This window comes from Phocoena phocoena, chromosome 17 (genome assembly GCF_963924675.1).
Source record: "Phocoena phocoena chromosome 17, mPhoPho1.1, whole genome shotgun sequence".
Classification (NCBI taxonomy): domain Eukaryota; kingdom Metazoa; phylum Chordata; class Mammalia; order Artiodactyla; family Phocoenidae; genus Phocoena; species Phocoena phocoena.
Window position 1 is genome coordinate 48,881,795 of NC_089235.1, and position 12,125 is coordinate 48,893,919.

Below are 12,125 nucleotides of genomic sequence, written 5' to 3' on the forward strand. Positions count from 1 at the left end.
CAAAACATCTGTGAAGGAAACAACAAAAAAGACTTGAACAAATTGGGAACCATTTTTGGATAGGGCACCATGGTTTAGATAGAAGCTTTAACATGATAATAATGTCAAATTTCCCCAAGTTGACCTATAAAAGTAAAACTGTCCAAAAAAAAAAATGTACAATGGATTTGTTTTGTGGAACACAAAGGGTTGATTCTAAAGTTCAAATGGAAAAATAAGCAAGAATATTTGAACATTTAAAAATTACTGTTATTAAAACAGTGTAGGACTGGTACAAAAAAAGAAAGGCAAGTCAATTGAACAGAATGGAATTAGAGTCCAGAAATATATCCACATAATATGAAAATCTGCAATATGATAAAAGGGCCATTTCCAATAGCAAGGAAAGGACAGATTTAATAAACAGCCTTGCAGGAACTAGGTAGTTACCTAGGAAGAAAAACTGGAGCCTTAAATTCAGGATAGATCAAATTTTTAAATGTGAAAAGTCAAATAACAGAAATACCCAACTGTACTTTTAACATTCAACCAGTAGCAGATACACTTTTTCCCTTGAAAAAAAGTGCAGAAAAAGAATGCATAGTATGTTACAATTTGTATTATATCATATAGCATTTATACATATAGATACATTTATGTATCTATATGGTATTTCTGGAGGGTATACAAGAATTTGGTCTTGGTACCTATTTCTTTGAAAGGGAACTAGAAGATGGCTGTCGGGGATAGGAGAGAGACTTAATTTTTTTACCATTTGAATCAAGAAGATGTATTAGTTAATTAAACAAAGAAATTAAAATATATGTCAGAAAACAAAAACAAAAAACCTATACATAATAGTATATAATTAGTAGGAGCTAAACAAGGTTAATTTGGTAACCCAAATTCTGCCAGTGAAATATTGTATAGGGGTCTAAAATGTATCTGAAAATAATATAAAAAGAGAACTGATAGAGTTACTGACTCTTATAAGACACATCAACTAAAAGGCAGGTTTTTCAAAGGCAAAATAATGTCCAGGTCCTTAGGGATTTCTTTACCCTTGAGAACTGGTGTAAGCTACTACTTTACTATAAGGGAGTTAAGAAAGACATCCCCTCTTTAATTTTTCTTCTAGACACACTGCATATTTCATGGCCTGAATCTGTATATGCACCAAATGAACAAAAATAAAGAGAAACTTTGATTTAAAAAGTACCTCAAGGCAATACAAAAAAAAAGAAGTCATTTTAATTTTTGATACATATTAAAACATTTCAGTCAGTTCTTCCTGACAGCATAACACGACAAATACACAAGACCTCAAACATGCTTTAAAATGACATTCAGCAAAGTATTTAAAATTTAATAAATAGCAATAATCACACACAAATACATTTTTCATACTCAAACATTAAGCTACTAAAACAGACAGCTAGAGAATAAATAAATGGGAATTGGCAATAAAAAAATATGCGGGGTTTTGCAATTCACTTTACTTAAAAAAGGGAGGTGATCTGAATGAGTCCTTAATTTGCTTTTCAACATGTAGCATGATCCTCCCCTTATGAATAAAATATATTGAAAAAATCACTTTCTTACTATAATGCAGTTTTTAAATACAACAAATAAATATGAACCCAGCAAAGCAACCTCAAGTTGTAATAAAAATGCCCCCTCACGCTCCCCCTGTAAGCTATGGAAACATATAGTCATTATGATAGCAAATAATCGTATTTAAAGTGATAGTGCTTCTGCACTAAACTCATCTGAGGCCTTGATATGATTTTAGTGCAAATCCCTAGGGTCCAATACAAGCATAACCCTGTATCAGGGAAAGACATTACCAGTTGGAACTTATCTTGTACAATTTTTGTACATATTTTATAAAGTTCAAGATTTAATGCATAGTAGAATATCTTCATCCGCTTAATTCTGTCCTTAAATAGAGCTAAAAAAAGAAATGACTTGGGCTTTTTACCATTTGGTTTGTACCATATTAGAGTATTAAAGTCAACATTAGAAAATTTATAAAAGAGTTTTTTGTTTTTGCCATTAATTTATCTAACTCTATCTCAATTTCACATCATTGCATGTTGAACATAAGAGAAAAAATTTTAGACAAAGGTTTTTTTCCCTTTGACAAGCTCATATTATGAAATCTAATCATGTTTAGACAGATGTTATACAAATAAAAACAGGTGAGAATAAGGACTTTTTCTCTTTTTATATTAACAACCTTAACATCTAGTATATTAAGTTACAAGATGTATTGGCAAAAGCATAAAGGGTTCAATTAAAAGAAGGTATTAGTTTGAATAAAGAAACGTTTTAACATAGGATAGATAGACGCTGACAGTCAAATGTGTTTCAGCAGCCATATCTCTACTGCGAACTACAGTACCGGGATGAAAACAATTAGAAACAAATGGAAGAACATTACTGAACAATCTGAATACATAATGCATTTTTAGCTGCTAAAATAGTAAACTCTAACGTTTATAGAGTTACACGTGTTTAATTTAACCATGCAGGCTAACATATGATAGTAAGAAATCACCCTGCATCTTTTCTCTTTTTAAATTAAAACTAGTTTAATTGTAAAGTTACAAAACAATGAATGGATATTGCTCCAACTTGTATCCAATCTCCCTGATGGGATTCTTGTACCTAACAAAGTAACAAAGCTTCATCATCACTTGTTTCATTTTTCAGCGTTGCTTCTAAGCAAGAGTCTGGTATCTGGGCAGTGTGGACAACGCCGCAGCGCTCACAGGGGCCATCGCGATTACTTAGTCTTACTCCAGGGTCTTCTGCACTATATGGTTGTCTGAACCTTTGCCCTTGATCGGAGGCAAGATCAAGAAGAGGTCTGGAGCAATCATTCACATCAAAGTCTGAAGCTCCTTCAGAAACTGGAATTAGCATTTCGACATCATCATCTTCTTCTCTTCCATTTACCCCATTATCAAGTTGTCTCAAAGGGCTCTGGTTCTGACTTACGGAGCTTGATCGCCCTAATGTAAAACGTACCCAACGTAGCCCCTGAGTCATACGACTTAGCGCACTCGTGAGCTGGTGACGCGCCGGACTCACACTTGGGGGTTCCGTGCTTGTCACATCCCGTCCGGTCTCTGTGTGACCACCTCGGGTATTCTGAGTGGAGGAACTTCCACTTGCTCCCACTGTTGCTTCTACAGCTGTCGTGGGAGGGACTTTTTGAGGCAAAGGAGCTGCAACCCCGCCAGATGCTCCTACCGTATCTCTTCTCTCATTTTCTGTGTCTGTGTCGTCAGATTCCACAGAAAATAAACTTCTGTGAGTATGATTTCTTTCAGGTTCTCTGCTGGTACTCTGACTAGGGGCAACCTCATCCCCATCTGCTGAGACCAGAGCCAATGACCCTGAATGGCGTGATCTTGCAAAATTAAAAATACGATTCCAGATGTTGCTGGATCTGCCTGCCATAGGAAGTCTGATTGAAGTAAATCCGAGCTGAGACCGTACAGCTAGCCTCAGGTTTTCCAAAACAGAAGCCTGCAAAAAAAAAAAAAAAAAAAAAAAAAGAAAGAAAAGATCTTAAGACAGCTAACAACAAGGTATTAAGATGGAAAACACCTTTCTATTCAGCATGTGTTGTGGATAAAAGTTCTATTACTCATTTTACGGTCTATGGAGGATGAATTAAATTCTCTCATCGATACAGGTTCACCTCAGTCCAGAATCTAACCTATAACTTGAATCACTGTTCACTGTGTTTAAGATTTTCTTGATACTTCATTTTATATATGAACTTTAAAATGATGTTTAATGCCAATTACAACTGCAATTTTGTTTCAAAACTTCACATGGTAATCCAATCCTAGAGATGCACCAAAGATGGAAAATAAAATTATTTGACACTTCTTTAGCTAGGAGGATAGAAGAATCTCTACAATAATTCTCCAAATGACCTAAAGGAGTGTGAAAACCAGGCTGTTTGTTTGTTTTTTTGTTTTAACACAGAACAAGTTAGACTTGATCTACAAGGTTGAAACCTTCCGAAACATGTAAAAATTATATCTCACAGTTGGTTCTCAAGGGTTTGTTGAATGAGTGGATATTGAGGATTTATTTACATTGTCATAAACAAAGGAATTGCTGTATTTGTAATGCAGCACAGGAAACAAAAAGCCAAAGAAATTAATTTGTTTATAGCACTATTCAATGGCATCTGAGACATCTGGGTTCCTTCTCAATCTTAAAGATTTAAGTCTTATTTTCTACAGCTTCATGTTAAACATAAATTATAACCTTATTCTTTGAAAATTGGTGATTTTAAATTAGTACATATGGGAAGTGACCATATTGCCCAACTGAAAGAAAAATCATCTGGATTTTCTTTTTTCTAGGAATGACTATTGGATTTAAAAAAACAAAACAAAACACTACAGTATTTACAAAAACAGTCTTTAAGCTCCACCTAGTGGTTATAAAAAGGAGTAATCAAACTTGGAACAAATACAGCTTTCATCAATCTGGCATTTAGTATTTAAAATACAGTATTTCCAAGAAACAATGGTGAATTGATATACTCCCTTTCAAACGGTGATACAGTTTCCCTCTGCCAAATGAATGGCTCTTGCCTTTCCCCCCACAGAAGAAAAGAAGGGAAGAGAATAAGAAGATGTGATAACATATGCTTTCCATCTCTGTTTATGACTGGTACTGAAGTAAATCCAAGCTGATACCGTACAGCTAGTCTCAGGTTTTCCATATAGATTTGTGATTTCCATATACACCCTTTGAACACAATCCCTGGAATATAATTCACAGAAAGCTAAGAAGCTACTATCACAGGAATATTTCATAGTCTAGCCTTAGTAAATAACGGACTGTCAATAAGAAATCTGAATATCAGCACATAAAATTTACTATATGAATGAGTAAGGTTTTACACCAATTAGGAATGTAACTATAAACTAACTGAAAAAAAAAAAAAAAAGTGGCTCACATCCCTTTGAACTCCATAGATTTGGTCCTCCTCATTTGGCATTCACGTTCTAAGGCTTTGTGTGAGCACTGTCATTAAATCCAGAAATGAATACAAGGCTCTTCAGATATCCTCCCCTCTTATGCAGCTGCCACCCACAATGCCTTCAGCACACTTCAAAGCCGTCTTTAACAGTACAGTCTGTCAGTGAGATGAAGCTCTCTACTGGCTTCAAAGTCTGTTTAATTAAATGATTGCCAATTTAACATTAGATTCTACAAGGGGACCTCATGATTGTTTTAGGAATAATTTTATATACTTCTTCAGTTTATGAAGCAGAAGAAAAGCATTCTTCAGAAAGGATTGCTATTTTGAATGAGTTGGTAATCAGAAGATTATTTTTCTTTCTTTTTTTTTTTTTTTGCGGTACGCGGGCCTCTCACTGTTGTGGCCTCTCCCGTTGCGGAGCACAAGCTCCGGATGCGCAGGCTCAGCGGCCATGGCTCACGGGCCCAGCAGCTCCGCGGCATGTGGGATCTTTCTGGACTGGGGCACGAACCCGTGTCCCCTGCATCGGAAGGCGGACTCTCAACCACTGCGCCACCAGGGAAGCCCTATTTTTCTTTTTAAAAACAAATAAGGAAATTTGATAATTTATTACCAAAAGTTTCAAACATAAGAGTGTAATCTCATTAACTGAATAAAATCTAGTTTCCCATTTACAAACATATTTTATTTTAAAACTTTGTTGAAGCAGAATTCCCTCACAAGGGTAAATTATAACCCTACAAAAATGCTGTACTAGGTAGTAAAGAACTGAAACCTTATCCAAAGTGAGGTCTGACCTTTGCCCTTTACTTCTAGGATGAGACCTCAGACGTTGGAATGTCATCTTTGACAGGAGTGTCATTGCATGGAGACTTGGGCCAGCCAGAGAGTAGCACTGCGTTTTAGGCGGAGGCTCTGAGCCACACCAATGTGATGTAGCGTGGGAGTGTTGACTCAGCAGAATCAGTCAACCTCTGGAGAGGCTAGAGACTGGGATCAGCCACGTGTGCAATTAATCATGCCTACGTGATGGAGCTCCAATAAAAACCCTGGACACCGAGTTTGGGTGAGCTTCCCTAGTTGGCAATGTTTTGTGCATATTGTCACACACCCGTGTTGAGAGAATAACACTGTCCTGACTTAATGGGGAAAAGACAATTGGAAGGGTTATGTTTGGTACCCTCCTAAACCCTGTCCTACGTGTCTCTTCCTTTGGCTGATTTAATCTGGATCCTTTCCCTGCAATAATAGTTACACCAGAGCATACTATTAAGTAAAACAGCTTTCAATGAGTTTTCAGTCCTTCCAGTGAATTATCAAACCTGAGGATGGTTTGGGAGCGCCTGAACTTAAAATTGGTTTTAGAAGTAAGGGCTGTCTTGTGTGGACTATGTTCCCTCTAACTTCACAGTTGACTAACTTCTTGAAGGTAGCCTCAGGGTACAGAGGTGGGGTGATAGATGGTGGAGTGGGTGGATGGAATTAACCATCCTCTGAATTCCTACCTAAAAAGAACCCTTCCCCATGGCAGGGACAACAATACATAAAAACCACAATGTAGGTTTCTCCTATGTTGCACACAAAATTCCAACCAGTGGAAGTTCTGAATTACTTACTTAGCAAATTACATCAAATTCTCACAAAGATTTCCTAAAAGACTCAAATAAGATGACCGACTGTAATTGGAAACCTATTTACCAAAAAGGAAATGGTCTTTCATCTTGAACAGAATTAAATTACTGGGAAAACAATGTTCATCAATTTTTCTTAATTCTGATACTGGGAACAATTTTTAGAAATGTTTCCGGATACATTTACATTCTAAATGTAGAAACCTTAATGCCCTTAAGAACCCTGGCACAACTGTAAGCACTGAAAAAGAAATTTAAAAAGAAATTGCAGGGAACTATATTCGGTATCTTATAATAATCTATTATGGAAAAGAATCTAAAAAAGAATATATATATATATGTATAACTGGATCACTTTACTGTACACTTGAAGTAAAAAACTGCTCACAAAAATTTAAAGAATTCAGAAACATTAATAAAGAATGAGTTACTATTTAAAGAAAGTGATATGAATTTTTAAGCACCGTAAAATCCAGCTGTGAAGTTTTCTCTCAAGTCAGGTAGAAATGTTAACTTAATTTCAACAACTTTTATTTTAATCTAGCATGTTACTAATCTATTACTAAGCATATCAACTTTAGTATTTCTTTTTAAACCCTTGAAATAGTTCAAGTAGAAAATAAGTTGTCAAACTTTACTTTTGAATTTTAACACACTAAATTATCCTAAACAGTAAAATGCTTAAGAATCACCTAACCAAATCAGAAGTAAAGAGTGAAAAGTATACTTTTGAATTTGTTAAAATACAATGAAACAATCAGAGTTGACCCTTGAACAACATGGGCTTGAAATGCACGGGACCACTTATATGTGGATTTTTTTCAATAGCAAATTCTATAGTACTACATGATACATGGTTGGTTGAATTTATGGATGTTGAGCCCCAGACTATAAAGTTACATGTGAATTTTCACCTGCACAGAGGGTGGGTGTCCCTAGCCCCCTCGTTGTTCAGGGGTCAACTGTATAATTTCAAATCCTCCATATATTTAATTCTTAATGTGACTGCAAAAATTCTGACCCAGTCAAGGATACTTTACCATTATATAAGTATAGATTTCATTTTAAGAGGTACGGAAAGAGAAATAATAAATTGTAACCTACTTGGTTAGGTGGACAAACAGGAAAATCTTCAACTGGTGGAATTAAACCCTGAGCAATCAGTTGTCCATAAGAGGGAGGAGCTTCTCTTCTTAACAATTCTGCTTCCACTCTGGACAACTGTGTTTCAAATGATCTTTGAGAGAAACAGGGGGATGAAAAGGGTTAAAGAAAACGGCAAGCCAAAACAGTAATTTTAAAATTATCAACAATTAAAACAATCTGAATTTTAATATACTTGTTCATTTGTATAAAGCTTACTTAGCCAACATGATGAGTATCTGTACTACCTACACTGAGGACACAAAGATGAAGCAGACAGTTTAGCCTCATGCGGTTTTACACTAGGCGCCTGGACCACTAAGTTTTAATAAGTTAGATATCCCCATAAAAGATAAAAGTACTAGATCTTTAAACCCCTAAGAACATAGGGGCTTGAGACTTTAGGTGAAAGTATTTGAAAATTCTTAGAAGACACTTTGTTCAGCAAGTCCAACACATTTACTTTTCAGATAAGGAAAAGAGTGAAATGAGTCACCAAAACCCTGTCTGGAATAACTTGTTCTTAAACTCAAGGCCTCTGGTCTTCATTGTACTCTTATGCTGCAATGTAGTAAAACATTTCCTGGCCATTTATACTGAACCAAAGATAAGATGCACTTGGTTATTGTGATACTGTGCATCTATTCTTAGCTGTCTGGTATGTGACTTCTTTGTTGTATCTATCATTTGTAATTCTCCTGGGACTGACGGTCATGGTCTCCACAGGAGCTTTCTAGAAGGCCTCTCTGCCATCAACTTCTCCCAGGTCCAGTCTCTCCTCTACCACACGAAAGACAGCTCTCCCTGAAGGCCACTCTTTAACACTGAACTACTTCTTACTTAACTGAGATCCTTCGACTTTTATACCACTTTATTTTATAGCTCTTACAACATTTATATTTTTTGCCATCTAATTCTACCCACCAATTCCTTCTAACTGTAAATTGCCCATGAGATTACTCCTACTCATTTCTCTATTCACCTGTATAATGCTTTCAACATAGAAGGTTCTCAAATTACCTGGAATTGTTGAATTAATATTTATAAAAACCGAGGTTAAAGAGCAACAACCGAGAATTACAGCTTGCAATATTCCTGTAAGACAGATTAACCTGAAAACAGGAACTGATAAACACAGATTGGCTTTTTTCACCTCATAACTCTTAGTATTTATTTGTTTTTTAATGTTCTTATTAGGCTTTTGAGTCACAGGCTTTTCACAGTCATTTTATAAATCATAAGAGGTATTTATTTCTCAACAATATAACAAAAATATATTGCTAATCTCATTAAGAAATGTGTTGTAAATATTTGGGCCATGCTTTTACTGTAGAGGGCATAAGCAATATAGTTTTGTCTTGATACTGACCTTCGTTCAAACATTCTCAGAGAATAGAGCTTACAAGTACATCCCAAGGCAATGACCAGTAACAGGCCACAGATAAGGCTCCCTATGACGGCTGCAGTTATGACTCGGGTAGGCACGATTACCGGGCAATTCTCCTCATCGCTGCCATCACCACAGTCGTCCTGAGAGTCACACACCCAGCTTTCAAACACACAACGATTGTTTTTGCAATGAAAATTTCCTGGCTGGCAAAAAAAGCAGTTTTTTTCATCGGAGCCATTTGGGCAATGATTCTGGTAGTTGCAGCGATCAGAACGAGGGTAACAGACGCCGTTCCGGGAACATGGGAACTCTTCCTTTTGGCACATGGTACAATTGATTTCATCCCTTCCGTTTGGGCAATGCCAATACCCATCACAGCGCTGCTGCTCCATATAACACCCCCAGTTCCCTCCGCAGGGTATTTCCCATGGCAAACAGAAGCCGTCTACTTGGTAAGTAGCATTAAATCCCCTGGCAGCGTTGACTTTATCGGCACAGAAATGTACCCTTATCTGTCCAGAAGAAGACACGACAGTGAGAGGCGCATGAGAATCAAAAGCAGTTAACACACGCAAAAGCTTGTGTGGATTCTCCTCTAATCCATCGTATATTTTGACATAATCACCATAACCAGTACCATCAAGTTTAAAGTCAGTGAAGCGTAAGATGACTTTACGATGATCACCAGTGTCTATTAGCCAGGTGCAATTGCTTCCGGGAGGATAAAAGTCTGGATAATTGGGAGAATTAAAAGTACCATAAAAATATTTTAACCACTGCCCACAGGTTGGCACATCACAGTCTATCTCATCTCCAAGGTCAAGGCAGTCAATGTTCCCATCACATTTTAAAGATTCGGGGAGGCAAGTGTAAACTTTGGTAAACCGAGATAGACACTGGAACTGGTTGTAAGCACAGGGTTGGAAAGAGGCAGATGTTGGAGGATTCACTTCTTTGGCACAGATCTCTTCATCAGAACTATCTCCACATTCGTCCATGTTATTGCATTTCCAGGCTGCTGGTATACACTTTCCATTACCACAACGGAACTGGTCACAAGCACAGTTTGGTTCCTCAGATTTCCCTGGGAGGACATTGCGAGGAGGGAGATGGAGAGATAAGGAGGAAAAAAACATACTCTTTAAAGGGTATATAACAACAAGTGGCATTTTTATCGTAAATGTTGATTAGCCCAAATGATAGTTGGGCTTGATCAAAAAATAGGTTAAACTCTAATGGCAAATTAATATTGGCTTACTGATTACTCAACTATTTATTAACCACTTATGATTTGTTCCATGAAGATCTCTACAGCTGATCTAAAGAGAAAAGACCAATCCTGTTTTTGCAGAAGCTATTTTACTGCAGAACATTTAGTAAAGTGATGTAAGATACGTAAGTCAGTAGGATGTATTGCCTAAGAATTTCAAATTATTGTATAAACATTTTGCAATGAAGAAAAACTCCTCTATAATAATCACCTTTTCAAATCCAGTTTTAGTATTCTTTTTGAGTTGTTTATATATATATATTATATATATATATATACAAACACATACACACAATATTTTGCTATGTGTATCATAGCATATTTTGCAAGCCCATTATTTAGACTCAAATTTTTGCTAAGATTATCATAAGTTAACTTTATTCTATTTCTAACATTTCATGTAACCACAACATGGTACTTCCATTTTATAACTGTTTTAATACAACTGCAAAATATTTTATGAATCTGAGCTAAAGGTATACATTTACTCAACAAAACAGTAGGGGGAAGAAGAGAGAAAAGAATGGAAATGTTTATAGAATTCTGATTATCTTAGTGGACTATCTTAAATATGTAACAATGACGTAGGGAAAGAAAACCAAACATTAGATTCCTACAGTCCACACTGATGATGTCGGCCAATGCTTACCTCTCCATTAACAACTTTTATTTACTGGCAAATGGGTGACAGAAAATGTGCTTCAGAACCTAAGTAAATATTACAAAGACTGTGCTTTAAATAAAAAAGAGAAAAAGCAGCATATGTTGCTAAAGGAGACCATGTCATTTCAGAAAATGTAAAATGATTTTCAGCAAAAATTTACATAACTCTAATGTTCTGAGTTCTTCATATTTGTATGATCTGCTCACTCTTTTTGGATAAAGTTTAAGAACTAGCAAAAGAAGACTTCTGATACTACAAACTACAAAAGTGAAATTGATTATGTCTTTTCTTTGAAGGTGTAAAGACAAGGGTAATGCACACACACAAAAATACATTCTGAAGTAACTTGCAGGATACTGGTAAACACTTGAGGGGGAAAAGTTCCTTTTAAAATAAACGTATTCAAAATATTTAAAAAGAAAACTGACCTTAGTTTGTAAAATTAATCATTTTATTAGGATTATACAAAATGCCTTTTGGAGACCCGGATCTATGGTACCTGAACCTTTAGCCTCTAATTCCTCAATCTCAGCTGCCTTGAGGATTGAGTCACAATTAAATGGACATTTTTTAGAAGGCAAGTCCCGAAGTGACTGAGCAGTAAATACTATAGAATTCTGTTCCATATCTTTCTTCTTATTTAAAAACACACCTGAAAAGTATGCCAGTCTGAAACCCTTCCTAGAGATACTGTCATCGGAATGGAACCTGATCCAGACGTGGTCTTGTGAAGAAATATATGGTGGTGGGATTGTAGAACCACAGGCTCTGTAGCTTTCGATATTCTTGTATGTTTCTATCGTCAACCAGTCCAAACTGCATCTTCTGGACCCCTGAATATCAAAATCCTGAAAACTACAAATAAAAAGTCAGAAAAGGCTACTGAAAAGGAAATTTTGGGGAAAAATTTCATTAATAATACAAAGTAACTGAGGACTTTATTACAAGCCTCCATATATTCACTGATTCTCCTGGATCTTCTAGGCCCACGACTATATCATCAGCAAATAATAATACTGCTTCTGTGT

At 36.1% G+C, this 12,125-nt stretch overlaps 1 protein-coding gene across 2 annotated transcripts in view; it reads right to left on the minus strand.

The window, feature by feature from the left end:
* Positions 1 to 726: 726 nt before the first annotated feature.
* The window catches only part of LRP12 (LDL receptor related protein 12), an 83,953-nt gene continuing 72,554 nt past the window's right edge, over positions 727 to 12,125 (minus strand). Inside the window, exons 4-7 of one of the 2 annotated variants that reach the window (XM_065895193.1) lie at positions 11,750 to 11,952; positions 9,143 to 10,247; positions 7,735 to 7,867; positions 727 to 3,516 (exon numbers count right to left, since the gene is read on the minus strand). In XM_065895193.1, the coding sequence (XP_065751265.1) occupies positions 2,650 to 3,516; positions 7,735 to 7,867; positions 9,143 to 10,247; positions 11,750 to 11,952 (2,308 nt within the window). In that variant the 3' untranslated portion in view covers positions 727 to 2,649. The remainder of the gene's footprint in view (positions 3,517 to 7,734; positions 7,868 to 9,142; positions 10,248 to 11,749; positions 11,953 to 12,125) is intronic. The other variant, XM_065895194.1, reaches the window with a different exon arrangement.